Source organism: Pituophis catenifer, unplaced genomic scaffold, assembly GCF_029215685.1.
Source record: "Pituophis catenifer annectens isolate HBS135680 unplaced genomic scaffold, rPitCat1.0.hap2 SCAF_5, whole genome shotgun sequence".
Classification (NCBI taxonomy): Eukaryota; Metazoa; Chordata; class Lepidosauria; order Squamata; family Colubridae; genus Pituophis; species Pituophis catenifer.
In genome coordinates, this window is record NW_027256885.1 from 14082038 (window position 1) to 14105147 (window position 23110).

General features: G+C 39.3%; 1 protein-coding gene across 1 annotated transcript in view; it reads right to left on the bottom strand.

The window, feature by feature from the left end:
- CNOT3 (CCR4-NOT transcription complex subunit 3) overlaps positions 1-23110 on the bottom strand; it is a 114286-nt gene that overhangs the window by 2593 nt on the left and 88583 nt on the right. Inside the window, exons 17-18 of the mRNA XM_070944353.1 lie at positions 7422-7554; positions 7126-7251 (exon numbers count right to left, since the gene is read on the bottom strand). Coding sequence (XP_070800454.1) covers positions 7126-7251; positions 7422-7554 — 259 coding nt within the window. The remainder of the gene's footprint in view (positions 1-7125; positions 7252-7421; positions 7555-23110) is intronic.

The following is a 23110-nucleotide window of genomic DNA, read 5'->3' on the forward strand; positions in this document are numbered from 1 at the left end:
AGCAAAAAGTCCGGCAATGCAGAACGGCGTGGAAGCTTTCAGCTTTGTTCGTCACAAGGTTTGACTGGCCACCACGCTCCCTTTTATATCCTGTGGGGTGTGGTCCAGTGACTCAGCCTAATCTCGGGCACGCCTTCTCTTCTGTTGCGCGCGCTTATCTCTGCGACACTGGCGTGGATCCAGCCAAGACTCATTACCCTCATCACTGTCCATCTGTGGCTGCGTGGACGTGCTTGGCCCTGGCCCTATCTCTTGCCCTTCGGCGGACACCGAAGGCATTGCCAGAGAGGAGGGTCCTGGAGAGGGAGGTCTTGCCAGATCCTCTCCTTCACTCTCAGAGTCCTCTCCTGCCAATGACACAGGCTCAGGTAACGGAGCCACAACAGACTTTCTAGCTGGCTACTTTGCCTCCTTCGGGGTGGGTGGGTTTGCCAAGCGGCAGCAGCCTGCAGTAGGGCTGAGGTGCATCATGTATGCAAGGGGAACAAATTCCATGTGCAGGCCAAGGGCAAGACCCATGGGGGGGCCAAGAAGACCAGCGGCGACCTGCTCTCCAACCACAAGCCAAAACAGACAGTGGAACCAAGTAAGCGCGTCCAGCGGTCTGCATGGACAGCCAGCCCGGTGGTGGCAGCAGGCTCCAGAGCCGCAGTGTGTGCCAGCTAAGGGGCCGGCAGGTTGTGGCTAGAGCCGGAAACCATCTCCCCCACACAGAATGAGCGGTGAGCGCGGGATGGCGGATGGTTTCCGGCTGTAGCTGCCCCGCCCCCTGCCCTGCCTCACCTCATCCTGCAGGACGAACCTCCCACCCCACCCACCGGAGACCCTTGAATTCCCTCCCCAACCCTGCCTGGTCCCCACAGACACCACCCATGTGAGTGACAAGCTGGCCATGCCCAGTCGGCTGCCCTGACCACGCCCCTCCTCCCCCCAGAGGACAACTACAATGCTGATCTGGCCCTCAATGAAATTGAGTTTGACACCCCTGTACTAAAGGAATCCTGGACTCTGTTGCCAAGATGATACCTGCCCTCCCATGTGAAACCAGGAGTCCCGTGGCTTTAAGTGGGCCTGGTTCCTTCTCTTATAAGAGCCTCACAGAATGTTACAAGTTTACAACTTTGGCAATTTAGGAGGAAGCAGTTCCTTCACGCCTTCCCTTGTGTGAGGGGAAAAGTAGTACATCAGACATGCGATGTATGGAAGACTCAAAAGTATCCCGTTTCTGTTTTGGGTGATGGGAAAATGGCACGGTCACTTTTTCGGGTGATGGACGACATCAGCCTCAAAAGGACCTCCATCTTGTCTTCTTTAAGGAATGTGAAGCAGATATGAGTAATTTACCATATGAGTAATTTACCACATTTACAAACATTCATCCATGAAGGTGACTGCAGCAGAGAGAAAAGTGGGGCCACCTCATTCCTAAATGTATACATGGAATCACAGTGGAACTTGCATAGCCTAGGCTTATTATATTATAGGAAAGCAATTTATAATTCTTATGGAAGAATAGTTAATTAACTTAAATGTATCTACAGAAGGCACCAGGTTTTTCCAAACGGGAACCTGATTTGGTTAACTCTTCTTCTGTCTTCCTCCAATGCCCAGCCATGTTCTCTATTCTGCCCATGAAAGTTATAAGAAAAATTACATTTTTAACCCCGATGAAGGGACAAATGCTATTTCAAGTGCAGAAAAGGTGACCATGACCTTAGACAGTGCCTCGTGCTCCGTAAGGGATATTTGGAATAGTTATGGCCTATCTTTGCTGTGTCAATACTAAGGAAGAATGGATAATGATTGTTTGAACCTTGATTTCAGATTTTAAAAAAGTGCCCCTTATGACCTGTATGGTAGCTAAAGCCTGCATTGCTGCAATGAATACAAGGTCATGGCTGATACTAATCTGAATACAGCTGGTTTTTTTTTTCTTTTTAACTATTTTTACAGATAGTCCTCAATTTACAACTGGTTGCTTAGTGACCAAATTTACAACGGATGTCCTCAGGCCTACAACTCAGATTCAAAGTCCTGATGGCCGCACCCCCCTCCCCTGGCCACATGATTGCCTTTTGAGCACTCAGAAACCTCCCATATTTATGGCTGCTTGACGTATCCTGCAATCAGGTGACTACGATTCCAGCAAAAAACACCCACTGTGGAAAATGGATTCATCTAATGACCGCAGTGTTCGTTTAACGACTACTGCAAAAAAAGACTGTAGATATAGACTGGATTCGATAAAGCGTTAGAATTCTATGACAGTTACTTTGCTGCAAATGAGGGACAAGAAATAAGAGGAGAGTTAGAATACCAAGGACAAGAAGAATCAACAGGAGAGGAAGACACAAGAAAAAGAAAAAATAGAGAGAGCAGAACGAGAAGGAGCAAGTGCAAAAGACCAGAGACAAATAAGAACAACTAGGACTGTAAGACCTATATATAAATAACAGAGATGGAGGGGGAAAGCGAGATGTGGTCGATAAATATAAATAAAATATAAATATAAAATATAAATATAAATATAACCCACAAAAAGGAAAAAAATATTTACATGATTACAAAAATTAAAAGTAGATATAATCTGCCTCCAAGAGATCCACATAAAAAAGCAGCATAGTAAATTACTGGAATACCCCAAAATTGGGAAATTGTATTTTTCATCAGCACAGCAAAAGAAAAGAGGGGTAGCTTTATATATTAAGGAAACAATAAATTATAAACAAATTTATACGGATGATGAAGAATTTTAATGGTGGAGATAGTAATGAACAAAAAAAATATACTACTAATAGCAATATATGCACCAAAGCAAGAAGAATTCTATCAAAAACTGTATAAAAATATATTAGAAGTGAAATATGAAAATATATGTGTTGTAGGAAATTTTAATGCAATTGTAGACGCAAGACTAGATTATAGAAGTAGCACGAATGGAAAAAAGGCAAGGAAGATACTTCCCAAAGGCATTTTTTAAAATGGCAGAAGAAATTTCTATACAGGATGTATGGAGAGAAATGAATCTGGGGGAAAATCAATACACATTTTACTCAAATAGGCACAAGTCATGGTCCTGAATTGACATGATTTGGAGCTCACCTGAATGAAGAACTAACATGCAAGAGACAGAGATAGAAACCAATCTATGGGCTGACCATAACACAATAAAAGTTAAATGGAAAGGAGAAAAGAAAAGAAAAGGTGGAGATGGACACTGAATCAATCTATATTAAAAGAGAAAGAGTTTATGCAAACAACAGTAAAATGGGTTTTTTAAAAAAGAAAACAAAAAAGAAGATACCTCACTACAAAACTTATGGGATACAACTAAAGCATACGTTAGAGGCTTAGCGATAACTTATAGAGTGAGAAAAAATAGGAAGAAAAAACAACACCAAAAGACAGTAGAAGGAGAATATAAAAAATTGGAACTAGAACTGCAAAAGGTTCCAAAAAAGGGAACTTTAAAAAAACAAATTGAAATAATAAAACACAAACTAAACTTTATACAAAGCTGACTTTGTATAAAAAAGAACACCGCTTAGATGGGGCCGAAAGCCCTACTAAGCAGGTATATACAAAAGTATGAAGGCTATTGCTTAATGCATTGTAAGCCGCCCTGAGTCTCTGGAGAAGGGCGGCATATAAATTGAATCAATCAATCAATCAATCAATAAACTTAATAGAAAAAGAAGAAATGGTGCAGCGAATGAAGAGAAAGACAAACTTTTTTTGAAAATGCTAGCAAACCAGGAAGATGGTTAGCCCATAAGATGGGGTGCCATCAGCCAAACAATGTAGGCTGGTGACCCCCAGGGGGTCTATTTATGTTAACATTGGAAATGTTAAATAGAAATATTAGACAAGACTTAGAAATAAAAGGTATGAAAATAAAAAGGGAAAAATACAAATTACAAGCATTTGCAGATGGCTTAGTATTTATTTTAGAAGAACCATTGGAAATGGGCCCTAAATTAATGGGAATAATAGAAGAATGTGGAAAAGTCGTAGGACTGAAAATAAACAAAGATAAAAATAAAATTTTAGCTAAAAACCTCACAGAAAAACAGAAAGGAGAATTGACAAAGAAATTAGATTTACAGATAGTTAAGAAAGTTAAATACTTGGGAATATATTTAACAGCAAGATGTGTAATATTTCTTGATGCTGAGAAAGCCTTTGATAGATTGAATTGCCAATTTTTATTGAAATTAACGGAAAGGATGCAATTTGGAGAATATTTTACACAATCTATTAAGGCAATATATCAGAAACAAACAGCGCAAATAATAATTAATGGTGGTTTAACAGATATTTTTAATATAGAAAAAGGAACAAGGCAAGGTTGTCCCTTGTCTCCATTATTGTTTATTTTGATGTTGGAAATTTTATTGAGTAAAATACGTGGGACAGATAAAATAAAGGGGATTAAAATTAGACAGCATGAGTATAAATTACGAGCATTTGCGGACGACCTGGTTGTTACCTTAGCCCAACCAGCACAATCGATTACAGCCTTGATGGACATAATTAACCCATATGGACAAGTATCTGGTTTTAAAATAAATGCGGCCAAGACAAAGATAATAGCTAAAAATATGACTAGAAGTCAAAAAGAAGCGGTAGAAAGGGTAACAGGATTTGAAATAGTAAAGAAGGTTAAATATCTAGGGGTTTATATTATGACTACAAATATGAAACTATATCAGCATAATTATGAACCGTTGTGGCAAAAAATACAGACAGAGATGGAAAATTGGAAAAAATTACAATTGTCTTTGCTGGGAAGGATAGCTGTAGTAAAAATGAATGTTTTACCAAGGTTTTTATTTCTATTTCAAATGACACCTATACTTAAAAAAGATGAAAATTTGAAGGAATGGCAGAAGGGTATAAATAACTTTGTTTGGGCAGGGAAGAAACCGTGAGTATAGCAAAAGATAATGCAAGATACACGTGAAAGAGGAGGTCTTAAAATGCCCAATTTAAGATTATATTATGAAGCAGCTGCCCTCTCAGCAGTTACTGATTGGATAAATTTAATGGAGGAAAGGATACTAAATATTGAAGGATATGGTCTGGTCTACGGCTGGCATGCTTATTTATTGTATGATAAAAAAAGTAGATAAGACTTTTAAAAGTCACATATTAAGGAATGCTTTATTGCGTGTCTGGAAAAAGTATCAATACAAATTAAACGATAAGTTACCAATATGGACAGTACCCAGACACGCGATAGAGAATATAAATGTGGAGCAAAAACAAAATGAGATTACATACAAGGAACTCCTTTATAAAGAAGGAGGTAGATTACAATTAAAATCCATGGAACAATTAAGAGAAGAAGGAATAATTAGAACTTGGTTTCAGTATGGACAGCTGCAGGCCAGATGGAGAGAAGATCAAAAAACTGGTATTTTGCAACAGGATGAGAATTTGATAAAACAAATAAGAGATAAAAGTCAAATGCATATAAAAAGGTTGTATAATGTATTAGTGGAAATAGATTCAGAAACAGAGCTAGTCAAGGATTGTATGATAAAATGGGCACAAAATATAGGAGAACCAATAATGATGGAAACATGGGAAAAGATATGGGTTAGAAATGTAAGATTTACACAAGCCCAAAATTTAAGAGAGCGCTTTTATAAAATGTTTTATAGATGGCATTTAGATCCAAAAAAACTAGCCTGTACGTATCCAAATTTACAACCTAAATGTGAGTGTCAAGATCCTACGTATTTTCATATATGGTGGACATGTAAAAAAATTAAGGCTTTTTGGATAAAAATATGGTGGATTATTCAAAATATTTTAAAGAAAAAGATTAAATTTACACCACAGTTTTTTTTGTTGGGAATAGTTATGGATTGTACTGTAATAGAGACTAAGTTGGTTTTAAATTTAATAACAGCAGCTAGGCTACTGGTGGCACAGTATTGGAAGAAGGAAGATCCACCTACTATTGAGGAATGGACATTAAAAGTTGTGCATTTGGCAGAGATGGCAAAAATTTCATCATATCTCAAAGATCACTCAAACGAAAGATACATATCGGAATGGAGAAGATGGATTGACTATATTCAAAACAAGTATCAGACTAAGAAGTTTCATATAGCTTATGAATGAAACATTTCTAATCTTTAGTTTATGTTTATAGTGTTTTGAGTTATAAAGAGTTAAAGACCTAGGGAGAATTTGAAGTCAACAAACTGTTAGCATATTTTAGTTTTATGTTTGTGAATGCTATACCCTGTGCTTGTTCTGGGAAGTCTAGGGAGGGGGGTGGGTGGGTGGGCAAGGGGGGTGGGATGGGGTGAGGGAGGAGGTGAGGGAGGGAGGGAGAAAATGTTTGTATCTTCTATAAAACTTTTCAATAAAAAACAAACAAACATATAGATTATAAGGCAGAAATATTTTTGCTAGGCATAATACCTGAAAAATATGATAAAGGGAACCTATACTTAATATTACATGTTTTGACAGCAGCAAGAATTGTATTTGCACAGTACTGGAAAAATGAGGAAACACCTACAGAGGAGGATGTAATTAAAAAATTTTTAGATTGTGCAGAAATGGAGAGATTGACAGTAAAAATAAAAGAAAAAGAAGATAAGTATTTTCGAACATGGGACTTGTTTTATAAATGGTTGGATAGTAGAGATAGAAATTAGGAGTGGGAAAAGTATTACTATATATAAATAAATTGATCCAGACAATACGCTGTTCACTAAGCACTTATGTATGTAATGTGAAAATATATAAATAAATGATTAAAAAAAAGACTGTAAAGTCAGGTGTAATCCCAGGGTGACCTGCTTAATGACTGGCACGACTTACAACTGTAATTCTGGGCTCAAGTTGAGGACTACCTGAACATACAATTTACTCAGCATTGAACAACAACAAAAAAAATGACTTGACTGAGACTTGACTTCAGAACTGCTCAAAGTCCTTGGAACAAGCCTGTTTCCCGTCACAAAAAGCCATGTTGTGTGAAGCACTCTGCTCAAAATGGACACGTACACACTCAGCTGCATTCTTCTTATGAGGAACGGACCATCAGGTAAATACAGGTAAAATTGCATCCATGTGCCTGTCTTCCGTTACCTTCACCCTCACCTGCTCAAACTCATCAGTGATGGTCTTAGGTTCTTCATGCCGCTGAAACCACATCATGTACTTCGTATGGAAGCGCCACGATTGCTTCTTCAGTGCCTTTGCTGCCAGGTATTGTGCCTTCGTACCCTGTGAAGTGAGAGAGGAAAAACAGATAAGAGCTGTGGAGTTTGCAGGTCGAGGGGAGAGATGTTGATCATCGCACGCGCCAAGTAGTCCTCAGGGATGACTCAGCAAGGAGAGGCAGCATGATTCCTCTCCAACTACCAAAGGGGATGGAGGGAGGGGCTGTCTGTTACCTCCAGGTAGTAGAAGATGAAAAAAAGAGTCTCTGTGGAGAGGCGCTGGTAGAATTCCACCGTGTCGGAGTGTGGAGGAGGCATCTGGTGGTGGTATGGAGGAGTCAGACAGGGATTTCGAGGCAGGTATTGCCTGTAGGAAGGGGATGAGAAGGGAGAACAAGAGCAGAAAGACAGAAATAAGACTATGAGAAAATCAGGGAATTCACAAGATTTCTGTGAGTTCTCCCTTGCATAAAGACACAGACTCCTAAGTGTGGAGAATAACAATATTTGGCTTCAATCCTTCCTCAACTAATGGCCATCTGAATCTTGAATCCTGAGGTGGTCAGGGTCCATTCCCTCCCTCTTCCTGCAATGGCCTGAACAACTAATCCACAACATTAGGAGCGAGTCCCAAAGGTACTTTTTCAAGAGGCAACTGGACTTTCTGTTTTTTCTTTGAAGACATTTCACTTCTTATCCAAGAAGCTTCTTCAGCTCTTGAGAAGCAAAATATCTTCAAAGAAAAACCAGAAAGTCCAGTTACCTCTTGAAAAAGCACCTTTGGGGCAACTGTGACCTGGATGACTGAGAATCTCCATAGACATTAGGAGCGAGTCTTCCCAAACAGGTCAGCCCACCCGGATTTTAAGAAGTGACCCAAGGAAGAAAGAGGAACACTTTGTGTTCATGATGAGAAGTGTGGCAAGTTGAAGGAGTTCTCAAACTCTGGGTCAGGACACTTAAGTGAGAGGGGAGGCCACACACATTTTTGTGGGACTGGAACAAGCAAAGCCAAGATTGCTGCCAGAATTTGCTCCTTTTGGTGCCCTGACAAGCATTTGTCAAGCAGAGCAGAAGTGTGGTCAGACAGAATCCAGCTAATTTTGAGGGGGGCGATGCTGACTTCACAGCGTTACGACGTGTCTCACAGAAGCTCTGTGGGATCGTCAAAATCCCAGCTGCGGGGTGGTCCTGTTTGGACCTAAATCACCTCGAAGGGGAGATAAACAAGGGAAGCACAGTTTGCTGGTCTCGGACCCCGCAACTCCCTGATTGATCTGGAGATAGCTTCCTAAACTGACAGCTGGGAAGGTGGCCAGTGCGAGCCGCTACAAAGCTGGAGCAGTCACCGGAAGAGTGTGAAGATGGAAGGTGTGATCGATCTGGGTGAGAAAGTATTACTGAAGGACTTTTAAGTTTCAAAAAACTTTTTTTTAAGAGCCTCTTGGGGATTAAAAAAGGAAAGTGTGACTCAAAGTGGAGGTGGTATTGGGTTTCTTTCCACCTCCAGAAGAAAAGCTGCGAGGAAAGCTTTTTTTGGGGGGGGGGGGGAGCCTTTTTTAAAAAAGAGGAAATTGGCTCATAAGAGTTTGTTTGAAGAGAAAAGTCAGAAATCTGGACTGGGTATCTTTATTTTTAATTTTTATTCTTAATCATTAGAGTAGGAACTATTGGTTAAAATTAAAAGAGACTATATGAACTTGGTTTTTCTTATAAATATTGCATTTTACAAATTGTTTTGAGAAATATTGTAAAAGAGGAAGAAAGAGGGAGCAGAGCAACAGTGCCATCTACAGGCAAAAGTGAAAATTGGAAGATAAAGAAGAGAAAAGAGTGAATGAGTGAGTGACCTTGAGAGTTTGGAGAGCCTGTGAACTAAACTGATAATGAAGTTGTTTTGTCTGAAGAACTAAGATAGAGAGCAGAATACTGAAATCCTTTTTTTTCCTGAATAGTGCAGCTCTTGGAACTTGAATGGAAAATATCAGGCAAATAACAGAAACTGAATAAAACAAATCTCCTCCCTCTTTGAACAAGTTTTTTTTTTATCATTTGTTTTTATGCTCTTTTTTTCTGCTGTTGATCTGTGAACTCTCTCTCGGGATACAAACATCTGGTGGTTGTATTTTTTGGGGCTTGGTGGGTCGATTTGGATTATAAATTATTATTTTACTGGTTCCCTTTCCTGTGATAATTTGGATTAGGGTTTGAAGAACCTGAAGAAAAGAACTTTAAGAAGGATATACAAATTGGGAATTTCCGGCAGTGACGTCAGCGCATCTGGAACTAGAGAATGGGGCTCCGTTCTTGAATGTCCAAGATTCCCACCTAGGAAGCCGATTTAGGTGCTATTGATCTTGGAGAGATCAATAGAACAAGGAGGAACCTCCAAGGACCTCGGGGGGAAAGCAACCAGCCCGAAGGTTCAGGAGAAACTCCCTAATTCCGGAGGGGAAAAAAACAGCCATTTTGGCTGGCCTGAAGCGTTGAAACCGCAAAGCAGGGAGGCGAAGATTAAGCCAAGGAATCGCAACTGTATCCAGTTTTAATTTAGAAGCTGATCGAGATGAAAGCGAGTGAGTAAAGCACAGCAACAAAGTATACCAGAAAGCGGAAAGCGGAGAATTCGAGACCCCAAAGGAAGCGGAGAGCGGCGACGAAAGACAACAGGGGCGAAAGAAGACTGACAGGCAGTGACTGCGCGAAAAGGAGAGAGACTGCTCAGAATGAGAAATTTCAAAAAATCTTTATACTACCGAGTGAGACCAGACTTTGGATTTGAACTGAATAGAGAAGGAAGGCGTTTGGACTTAAATAAAGAATCATAGAGCGACAGACGAAAGTATCCAGATAGGAAATACCAGGAAGACGAAGAAACGAGAGTGAAAGTGAGAGTGGCGGCGCCATTGAAGCGGCGAGAGTAAATGAAAGTGGCGCAATAGGACGGCAAGCGGAAAAGCGGTGATTTAAGACAATAACAGAGGAATTAATACGTTAATTAATTGACAATTATTAGTGAACGGATTGCATTAAGGAGACGAAATTGGGACAGTGAACCTTTGGTGATTCGAGAAGCCCGAGAGACATTAAAGACTAAAAAATATAAAAGCTTGCCATAAGAACTTTTGCACGTAAGAGTCGAAAAGAACTGTATATCAACTGTTAAATAACCTTATATCCATACTTGATTAATTTTCCTAGTAAGTACAAAGCTTGATGAACTATTTTGTGACTGTGTGATTCTGAATAATTTATATCTACTTAATTATATGGTTGTTGTTGATTGCTTAGGAATTAATTAATAATAGAGTTTAAGTAATATTTAATATTTAATATTATTTAATCCTTATTTATATATCTACATTAGTGATATTTGAACTGATAGATTTAACTTGACAAATTGACTATTTTACGGTATTATTTATATTAAGATTCAATGAAGTGTTAGAATTCTAAGTTTTTCCCCATACCTCCTCTATTCTATACCTCCCTTTCCTCATTAGAATATATAAGTTACATTGATATATTTACATATTTAATCACCTATTAGAGTGCTAAGTGTCGAAAATACTTATAGAAACTATATGTTTAATTAATATTGGAAGATTTATATAACACAAACTCTAAATATTATTACTGATAAACATATCATTATAAGTAACAAAACTGAAAAGCAAAAAGAGTACTTAATTTTATGAGATTTTGGGAGAACTTACTAAAAAGAATTAATATGACAAGCACCGGCATAACCACCATAACTAAAACAACTAAAAAAATAATGCCAAGCCAGGCCTCTATTACGGCATCTCCTGCCCAACAGAGATCTATAGAGACGATGTTAGGAACAGAAAAAGAAAAGGCAGCCTCCATTTCCAGCATGCAAAATATTCAACTAGCTTTGGCAATGATACAGGAAACGATGAGCAAAACCCAGGAAACGATTGCTAATAATCATGAAGAGACAAGACGAAACCATGACGATTTGAAATCTGATGTGGGAAAGATAAACGACAACATACAGAAAATAGATAAGATAGAAAAGATCCAACAGAACATTGCCAAAAACGAACAAAGGATCCAAAAAACGGAACTTAAAATGGAACAAACGATGAAAAAAGTAGAAATGTTGGAACACCAACAGCTGGCAAGCAATCGAGAGATGGAAGATTCACTCACACTTCTGGAAATGGAAAAAGCATCACTATATTTAAGATTCCAGAACATAACGGAAACCAAAGAAGACAACCTGGGAGAGACTATGACGAAGAACTTTGCCGAAGCATTGCAGAGGGATAAAAACGATATAAGAAGAGATATTGATGTAATTTACAGGGTGCACACCAATTATGCACGTAGGAACAAGCTCCCAAAAGAGGTACACATTCGTTTCACAAAGAAAACAATAAAAGAGGAGATATACAGAAAGATGAGAGAGGAAGCGATGTACCATGAATGAAAGGAAATAACATTGAAGCAAATCCCGAGATGTGTGAGAGACCAGAGGAAAAACTACAGTTTCCTCATATCCCAACTAAATAAACATAAAGTGATGTTCCGTTGGCTAATACCAGACAGCATTTTGATCTTGTGGCAGGACAAAAAAGTGAAGATAGATAACCTAGAAGGAGCCCAGAAATTTTTCGACCAATATTTTGTCATGGAAGAAGAACAAGAAATCAGAGAAGAATTGGAAAATAAGAGCCAAGAAGAACAATCCATAGAAGGAACAGAAGATGAACAAGAGGAGAAGGAGAAACTGGAAAGAGAAAAATTGGAGAGAGAAGGAGCAAGGGGAAAAACACAACGAATAACAAGGAACAAAAGCAAACAAAAGACAACCAATAAATAAGAAGGAAGATGGAACAGGAAATAAAGATGATTTTGATCAATATAAATGGATTGAATGCCCCAACTAAAAGAACCCGGACATTTGCTAAATTATACAAAATGGAGATGGATATAATTAATTTACAAGAAGTTCATATTAAAAAATGCCATCAAAAAATATTAGAAAACACAAGATTAGGAAATCTTTACACTTCACTATCAGCCCCCCAAAAAAGAGGTATTGCAGTTTACATTAAGAACCACCTAAAAACGGCTTCCGGTCTGGCTTTCATCGCCACCAGACGGTCCTCTGAGGCCGCCAGCCCCGTTGCCTGTAAAGAGCCGCCTTTACAACTGAAAGGCGGCTCGAAAAACTCCATTTCCTGAAGGAAATGTGAGACAGAGCAGGCGAGGGCAGGTAGAGCCCTCTGCGAAGTCCCCAGAGTTTTTTTTTTACTCTTGGGGACGAGCAGGTTGTGGCTCCCTATTTCCGCTCGCCGCTGCTCCGGGCTTCGGGAGAACTCTGCCTTTTTGCAGAGCTAGGCGCTGGAACCGGACCAATCAACAAAATTAACAGATGGACTAATTAAAAAGGACGAGATTTGGACTTGGGACCCTAAATCGCAAGTATTTTTAATGATTTTACAAGCGTTTCAGAGTGAAGGAAAAAAAAAGTTTAAAATGGCAACTGCTGAGGCTTGAGAAGAAGAAGAAAGCCGAAAGTGAAAGTCCTTCCGTAACAAGCTACAAAGTAGCGGAATAAACAGCGCTGGCTAGAATCTGGAAGAAAAATATCTATTTTAAGTTTCTTTTTTCTTGGAGATTTGTACTTGATCTTGCTTGGGGAAGTTTTCTTTCTTTAAAAAGAGTTTGTGTGGCAGGATGGCGTTAAAACTAATAAAGCCTGACAAACAAGCAGTGGGGGGGGGGGGTGTTCCCCCATCTACAATTATGTGAACAAGTTCTGAGCTTACAGACTCAGCAGGATGGCTTTAATTTAAAAGAATTTGTCCAGGAGGAAATGGCAAGATATCACGAGACTGTGAACCAGAAACTTGAAAAATTTAGGCAAGAAATTAAAGAAATGATAATTTGCAACGAAAGATTGTAACAGTGACTAATGCTTTTTCAGAAATTGTTATAAAGATGGATACAAATATCAAGTTATTAGAGTCTAAAATGGAGGAAGTTGATGATAAGATTAATAATTTGGACAATAAAATACAAATAATTGAAAATGATTTGACAAATATTCAAGACAATAGTTTAGAAGTAAAGTCTAAAAAGGAAGCTGCTCACGAGACTTACAATGCAGAAGATATAAAGCAAGGGATTGAAAAAGAAATTACAATGATGAAATACAGGCTCACAGAATTTGCGGTTAGAATGAGAGGGTTACAGGAAAATAATAGAGATGATTTAAGAAAAATATCTGCTCAAGTTCTGGCTGGGATTTTAAAGGTTCATCCTGAGGAGGTATCTTGTAAGATTGACAAGGCTTGTAGAGTAAATTCTTGGATTGCAAAGCAAAGGCAATTGCCTAGAGATGTGGTGATTTACTTCACAGACAAAGAAATAAGAAATGATATTGTGCAAAAATCTTTTAATTCTACTCTACAATTGTATGGAAGAAAGATCTGGATATATAAAGAGTTGCCGCCTAAGATTCTAAAAGATAGAAAGAAATTTGGATTTTTGATGACTGAGCTAAAGAAACAAAATATCTCATTCAGGTGGGACGTTCCAGTTGGTATAATATTGAGATATCAAGGAGAAAGATATCAGCTAAATACTGTTGAAAAAGCGGAAGAATTTTACTACAAGGTTCTCCAAAAGCAAAATCAACAAGAGATAGAAATTCAAGATAAGCAAAAGGAGGTGGAAGTAATGGAAAAACAACAAGTTACAGAGGTCCCCGTAGATGAGCCGCTTCTGGATTCTCTTTCAGAGGTCTCAGCTGGACTATTTATAAATACAAGAGAGGCGGCTCTGGATTCTAAAGTGATGACTTATCAAGTTACAGACCAGCATGGAAATCAATCAGTTGATATAAAACTCATAGAACCAGAATGGAGATTTAAGCCACAAAAGCAAAACCAACAAGATCAAGTTATAGATCAGCATGAAAACCAAACAGTTGATATACAATTTATAGAAAGGAAATCAGGATGGAGATCTAACCCACAAAAAGTCAAGAAAAGAAGAAGCAGGTCACACAAAAACAAAAACTTTTAAACCAAACAACAGTGTAATGCCAGTTATTTAAGAGATGATTGAATACATGAAAAGATAGTTGAGGCGAAGTATTGGTTTATATTATCCTGAGGAGAAGGACAGACTTCTGCAGTGCTGTACTTTTGGGATGTGAAAAGGGCCTTAAACTGAAATGATTGTAACTATCTTTTTTTTTTTTGGACTCTTTGATAAATATACTATGTTTATGCTGAGCTACAAGGCGAGAGAGTTATGGAATTGGGGCACGCAGATGATCTGGCTGTTACCCTATTACGGTGGTTGGAATTAATAATTTGGATAAAAGACACCTCTATAGACACTATATGGAATACAAATATAAAGTCACTCGGGTGGTTGTTGTTTTTTTTTTTTTATGAAGATATTTGCTATTGATGGGGGCAGATGGTAATTGAAGATACCGAATATACTGTTGGAATTAGGATGTGATGTTACCCTAACATGGGTGATGGAGTTTACAATCCAGCTGAAAGACATTACAGAAGATATCATATGGATTACAAGCTTAAAGTCTTTTTTAAGAGGATTTTATTTACATAAGGGAATATTTTTTAGTGGTGTGGGCAGAAGAATAAAGATATTACGAATTATTAAGTATGGTAGTCTTGTAGGAAAGTGGGTGGAGACAGGTTAGTTTATTGATTGTTTAGTTTAAGAAAAGGGATATTATGTTTAGATATGAATATATGTAAAAGATTTGAGTTAAGAGATATAACGATGGGGGTGAAGGAAATGGGTAGACTATGAATTGAATAAATGTTAAATTAGGATTTATTATATAGTTTTATAGCAGAAGGTTGCTTTAAAATGTTATATTAATATACATAAAGGATTTGATTTAAGAGATATATGTATGGGGGGGTAGAAAAAGGGTAGATTATGAGCAGAAATCGCTAAACTGGGAGATATAATAATATTATTATGCTAAATTAGGAGTTATTATATAATGTTATAGTAGAATGTCATTTTGAAATGTATAGTATAGTATAGTATAAGGGGGATATGATAATATTATTAGAAAGAAAGGGTCAGCATATGGGGATGGAGTAAGGGGATGGTAAAGTATTATATAATCTGTTATGAATTTGGGTTTTATTATGAAGAAGCCACAGGGGGAGGGGAGGGGGAGGGGGGTTAGGGAGGAGGGGGGGAAAAAAAGGGGGAAAAATTTGTATTTGAAAAACTTTTTCAATAAAAAAAAAAAGAACCACCTAAAAACAAAGCAGATATATACAGACGATGAGGGAAGAGTTTTAATGATCGAAATACAGACAGAGTTAAAAACAATATTACTGATCTCAATCTATGCACCGAATGAAAACCAACGGGCCTTCTATAAAAATATACATAATAAAGTAAAAGATTTGGACTACGAAAATATCTGCCTTGTAGGTGATTTTAATGTGATTTCGGATACAGAAAAAGACTATAAGAGTACCAAGAAAAATAAAACCAGGAAAAAAACTTTGCCAGATACTTTTATGGAAATGGCCCAAGAACTATGCTTACAGGACGCATGGAGGGAAATAAACAAAGAAAGAAAACAGTACACGTTCTACTCTAATCCACATCTATCCTGTTCTAGGATAGACATGGCCTGGATGACAACAGACCTCAGGAAAGATCTAGAAGAAATAGAAATATCGACAAACATATGGGCATGTTAAGGATATTGTTGTGTTACTAACCAGCAGAGTAAATGCACAAGGAAACATTGCTGAGAGCAATGAATAAGAGTTATGCAAACTGGTTTATCAAAAGCTTACTTTATAGTAGAAAAACAGTCTCATAGTCTTTAAACAAATTCCAAGTCTTTGCCAGTACATCAGTCCAGTAGTTACAGAATCTTCTTACCCAACAAACATTAGTTGGTTAGAATAACAAACTCACTCTGGTTCACAAACCACGATGGTTGCAGATCCATCAAACAATGATTAGCAGATAGCAACTCCTCTCAATGGTAGCTTATCATAGCAGCTTCATCATCTCATCATCTTCATACACAATGGCAGCATAGCATAGCAGCAACTGAACATGTTACAGTACCTTGCTTAAATACTCTCATAACCAGTCATTATCTAATTACAGCATGACTCAGCATTAAAGTCACATAATACATTTACAGATTAAAGTTACAGTACACTTATATTGCCTGGACAACATAGTTAGGCTCAAACCATATCCTAACATTCTCCCCTTTGGACAGGTCAATATATACAGTTTAGATTCTTAATCCATAGCTTTCACAACACGTTTTATGTTTTATAGCACCTTGCGCTTTGGTAAAATTATCAGCAATATTGTCCTCCGACATACAATATTCCAACTTAACCATGTTGCTTTGGATACACTGACGAACATTCAGATACCTAATGTCAGTATACTTAGATCTAGTTTTAACTGCTAAATTTGTTGCCATTTTAATAGCAGCTTGGTTGTCCTCATGTATTACAATTGGATAATCCATCTTTAAACCAATATCCAACATTAATTGTTTGTAATAAATTAAATCAGTACAAACTAGTGACAAACATGAGAACTCCGCCTCCATAGTCGAAAGACTAAGATGTTTTTGACGAATTGATTTCCAGCCAATCAAACAATTGTCTAACATGATAGCTATACCCGATGTGGACTTTCTGGTGGTCACATCAGTAGCAAAACTGGCATCAGCATATGCACTCAATACTAAATCATTGTTAGGTTCCAGATACAATGCATAATGCATCGTCATTTTCAGATATCTTAATATACGCTTTGCGGCCTGCCAACGCCTATCAGTTGGCTCTGCATTATATCTCGCTAATTGGTTTACTCCAAATGAAATATCAGGTCTTGACCAATTGCTTATATAAGATAGACTACCTATAAGAGACTGGTAGATCTCCTTACTAAATTTAGGACTTTGGATTTCTCCTTGTTGAAAATCCTGTGCCATAGGCGTTTTAGCTGGCTTACATAGCTCCATACCATAACGTTTTAACATTTGGCTTATTTTGCTAGATTGAGATATTTTATAACCTCTAGCTGTTTGATTTATATCTAAGCCCAAATAATGCCTAATATTTCCTAAATTTCTAATTTTAAATTTGGTTTCTAACTGATTAACAATATCTATGGCTTCCTTGTCAGTTTTGGTTATTATGGCTATATCATCTGTAAACAATAACAAGAATGATACTACACCATTATCTTCTCTTTTAAAGAGACACTTATCCGCTACACCTTCATGAAAACCGATCTTATTTAGCTCTTTCACTATACATTGGTTCCACTCAAACCCTGATTGTCTCAAACCATAAAGGCTTTTATTTAACTTCCAACAATCAGTGTGGTTTTGTGTTTCAACTCCTAAAGGCTTCCTCATATAGATGGTGTGTCTTAATGGAGCATGCAAGTATGCTGTCTCTACATCTATATGGTTAATACTATATTTATACTTAGCCGCCCACACTAGCATTGTCCGTAAAGTACTAGCTCGTAAACTAGGAGCAAAAACCTCATCAAAATCATTTTCGGTCTGAGAAAAACCTTGAGCTACAAGGCGAGCTTTATGGGTTACTGTGCCATCTATGCTTTTCTTAATTTTGTAAACCCATCTACAACCTATTAATTTTTTACCAGGTGGCAATTTCACAGTTTCATAAACACCTAACTTAGTTAAAGAATTAATTTCCTTACTCATTGCCTCCTTCCAAGCATTCTGCTCCTTTTCAGGATAAAGCTTGATATCTTCATAACTTGAAGGTTCAATGTTAACTTGGCAAACTACGGTTGCTTTATAACGATCAGGTGGATGCCTTTCCCTAGTAGATCTCCTAGGTAATACAGGACTTACAGCAGATGGTTCATCTGACTCCTCCCCTAAAACTGCATCCTCTAAACCTACTTCCTGTTCTTCCTCCTTGATAGAGGATTCTACATTATCTAAATCCTCAGGAATATCATCAGGAATATGATGCTTTATTCTAACAGTATTATTATCATGTCTATAATCTGCACACTCTAGTTTATCCCATCCTTCGTGCTCTAGAAATTTAGCACTTGCACTACAGTAAACACTAGTAGTTCCCTGTGTCCAAAATCTAAAAGACCTATGATTTGATTCATAGCCAACGAAAAACATTTTTCTGGCTCTCTGTTGATCCTTTCTCCTTAAACTAGATGGAATATGTACCCAAGCTGGGGCTCCAAATGTGTGTAAGTAACTAAGATTTGGTTTCCTCCCATGCCATAAGGTGAATGGTATTTCACCTGTAGAGGAATGAACCACGTTATTTAACACATGGTTAGCACACATAACAGCCTCACCCCATAAATTTTCAGGCAAACCAGAATCTGCCAACATAGTTCTAGTCATGGCTTGTAATGTCTGACCTCGTCTCTCAATATACGAATTGTGCTCTGGTCTGTACGGAGCAGACCGTTTATGCTGGATCCCTGCATCCTGCAAAAACTTTTCCAATCTTTGGTTGGTAAATTCTGTACCATTACCAGTCACTAAGCATTTAACCTTAAATTTCTGTTTCCTTTCCACAAAACGTAGCCAGTTGTTAATATGCTGGAATGTTTCACTTTTTGTTTTCATTAGATAACAGAATCCGTATATTGAATAATGGTCTACTATGCTCAGAATATAGCAGGCACCTCCTATGCTAGGTTTCTTGGGTCCAATTAGGTCTATAAACACTACCTCTAATGGATTTTTAGTTTTAAAACCATTAACACGGTTTGCTGGTGTCACCCTACTTTTTTGTTGACTACAGGCATTGCAATTTAGATATTTACTACATGCTTGTAGTTTTATCCCTTCAGATAACTGAACTGTTTTCTTTAACATCCTGAAATTTAAATGCCCAAGTCTCCGGTGTAACAGATGAATACATTCATCATGTGGTTTAACATTCTTATAAACAGACTTAGACTTAGCCACCAATACTGGGTTATTCCTTAAAACAAATAAATCATTTTCTAAACTTGCAGTAACAACTTTGCCATCTTTCTCAATAAAACACTTATCATTTTTAAATGTTACCGTAAACCCAAATTGCAATAATGATTTAACAGATAATAAATTGAATTTTAACCCAGGAATATATAACATAGGCAATGGTTCATTACTAAATGACCAACGAGCAACACCCTCTCCAGCTACCTTAACCTTCCAGCCCTTTGCTAGTTTAACATGTTGGTTACTCTTCTCCATTTTAACAAAAATATTTCTATTTCTAGAAATTGATTGAGAAGCACCACTATCAACAACCCAACAATCCTGGTTAACATCAGTAGTTGAACTGGATATAGCTAAATTACAACCCTTCTTGGGTCTAGTATTGTCCCTAACAGACATTTTCTTATTTTTACAATACTTAGCTATATGCCCTTTAGCCCCACAAGCAAAACAACGTTTTACAAAATAGGCAGTTGAGTACATTTTTTCTTCTTTTGGTTGTTGCAGTCTCAACTGATCCCTTTCTTGTCTTCTTTTGGATTCTTCCAATAACCTACCGGTTATGCCAGCCAATGTCAGTTCCTCTCTGGACAAAACCTCTAACGAAGAAACATAGTTGTCATAGCTATCGTCCAATGAAGAAAGAATTATATAAACTTGTTGTAGTTCTGAGAACACAAGTTCCTTTTCATGCAGCTCCTGGAAAATTCTGGTCATGGATTCCAAATGAGCCATCATATCTCCACCTTTAAGAAGATGTTGTTTAAATAATCTCCGTGTGAGATAAATATGAGCACCCACAGAGTCACGAACATATAGTCTCTTCAACTTGGTCCAACACCTAGCAGCAGACTCTTCGCCCCGAATATGGACAAGCTGCTGGTCACCCAGTGTTAGTCCAATAATGCAAAGAGCTCGTTCATTGTCTCTGTTAAACTTGGCTAATTTCTTCTCATCTTCCTCATCAGCAGAATTCCATGCTGTTACATCTGGTGGATTATTAACTATGCCCCACAGTCCTTCTCTACGCAGAAGTAGAGTACATTTTGCAGACCAGGATACATAGTTTGTTCCATCCAGCCGGTGTCAGGTTTCGGTGCTATCTTGAATAAACTTCATTCTCAAGCGCAAGCTGTCTAATGAATCATTTTATTTTTAAGAATAGCAGAATCCGACATTTCTGATTCAAATTGCAGCCAAACTGGCCCCTCCTTCCAACCCCCTCCTCTTCCGCTCTCCAACCCCAATGTCCCATTGGCCAACATGCATATCCATCTCTACATCCCGGCACGTTCTTTTCACAGGAATGTAGCCCCCCCTCCTCGTCTCCCAGGAAACCCTATCTGTACACACACAAAACTAGGTAAAAGTTAATCTCAGCAATAAATCAAGCTCCTGCTTCATCTTGTTATGTCAGCGCTGGAAGAGAGCCTAATTTGGAACGCTGACATCCGGCCCCTCTCCCTTCACTTCTGCGACATCACCTATCCCATAGGGAAAACACATTAAGATTAGTCTCATCAGCCCCTCCCTGACTGTGCACCCCCCCTCCCGGCTTTCCCGGGTGGTCTGCATGGAATCTTGCTATAAGGCGATCAGCTTGGATGTTTGCGCTCTTCACCCAGGAAGCCTCTGACAATGGGTAACCCTTCCATTTAATTAAGTACTGAAGGCGCCCCCTGTGCCATCTTGAATCAAGAATCCGCTGCACTTCGTAGTGCGTTTGGCCCCCAACAACCAGGGGCCCAGGGGGTTCACATGGTGTTGGCCTTAAAGTAGACCCCACTACAGGTTTTAGAAGGCTACTGTGAAAAACGGGGTGAATTTTCCCCAAAAGCCGTGGCAACTGCAATTGCACTGTAACGGGGTTGATTATTTTTATTATAGGAAATGGTCCTATAAATTTTGGGCCCAATTTCCTGCTCGGGAGTCTAAGTCTCAAGTACTTGGTGGAGAGGTAAACTTTCTCTCCCAGCTGAAATGGTCTTTGGGGAGTTCGGTGCTTGTCTGCTTGGTCCTTATAAGATTGAGCCGCCTTTGCCAGCGCCCTCTTAACATTTTCCCAAGTTTGTCTCAACATTGCCATCCAGTCGGTCAAACTGACTGAGGAAGGGGGCTCCCTCGGGTATTCTGGCATGGGAACAAAATCCATGCCACTCACTATTTTGAACGGGGTTAGCCCCGTGCTGCTGTGGACAGCATTATTATATGCAACCTCCGCAAAAGATAGGAGGTCTGCCCAATTGGACTGCTGGTAGTCGACGTAGCATCTTAAATACTGTTCTATCATAGCGTTCAGTCTTTCTGCCCCCCCATTGGTACTCGGGTGAAATGCTGAGCTGAGCCCTTGGGATGAACCTATGGATCGTAGAAACTCCCTCCAGAACTTTGCTGTGAACTGGACCCCTCTGTCGGAAATGATTCTCCTGGGGACTCCATGTAGGCGGTAAATGTGTTTCAGGAACAGTTTGGACAACTGACGGGCTGAAGGCAGTCCACTACAAGGAATGAAGTGTGCCTGTTTGGAGAATAAGTCTATTACAGTCCAGATCACTGTATTTCCACTACTCCTCGGTAGGTCTACTATAAAGTCCATTGCAATCTCCTCCCATGGTCTTGTTGGCTCAGCTACTGGTTGCAACAATCCAGGCGGGCACCCTGGCCTTGTCTTCATCGTGGCACAAATGGTGCAGCTTTTTACATAACTGTCTACGTCCTTTCTCATATGTGGCCACCAGAACTGCCTCCGTACTAGGTGCAGAGTCTTTAGGAACCCGAAGTGTCCTGCTGGTTTAACATCGTGGCTCCTCTTGAGAATCAGGATGCGTAAACTCTGTGGGACATAGAGCTTTGTCCCCGTCCATGCTAGTTCATCTCTTTTTGTCAAGAGATGTTGATTGTCCCGATACCAGGGGTCTGTCAGCGTTTCATTTTTTAATTTTGCAGTTAAGTCACTTGCAAGTTGGCCTTGCTGGTCACGTCGTTGCCGTCTGGTGATCACTTGGGCCGCAGCTTGGGTGGAGGGGATGATGGCATTCACTACCTGCTCCCGCTCACTGTTGTATTGGGGCATCCGGGAGAGGGCATCAGCCAGGAAATTTCTCCCACCTGGGATGTGCTTAAGCTCGAAATTGAAACGATTGAAGTATTGTGCCCACCGCACTTGCCTGGGCGACAGTTTTCGTGGGGTTTTTAGGGCCTCTAGGTTTTTATGATCAGTCCAGACTTCAAATGGTTTCTGGCCTCCCTCTAGAAGGTGCTGCCAGGTCAACAAGGCCCACCTTACTGCAAACGCTTCCTTCTCCCACGCCGCCCATCGCCTCTCCGTATCGGTGAGTTTGCGGGAGGTGTAGGCGCAGGGTTGTAGATCCCCTTGGTTGTTCTTTTGGAGTAACACGGCTCCTACTGACACATCACTTGCGTCTGCTTGGATGACAAAAGGCTGTTCTGGATCCGGGTGTTTTAAGACAGGTTCTTTCGCGAACAGTCCTTTTAGCGTCTCAAATGCCTGTTGGCAGGTCAGGTCCCACTGTAGGGGTTGTCCCGGGCGAGGTTTCATCGCTGGGCTTCCTGTCTTTAGGAGGTCTGTCAAAGGTTTGGCAATCTTCGCAAACGAGGGGATGAATTGTCTGTAGAAATTCGCAAAACCTAGAAAACTTTGCAGTTGTCTGCGGGTGCGAGGGGGCTGCCATTGTAGAACTGATTGGACCTTGGCTGGGTCCATCTCTATCCCCTCATTTGATACTCGGTAGCCCAGGTAGTCTAGCCGTGATTGGTGGAAATCGCATTTTGGCAGTTTGACATATAGGTTTGCCCGTAGCAGTTTTTCCAGTACTTGGCGGACGAGGGGTATATGTTCGTCTATGGTCTCCGTGTAGATAAGAATATCGTC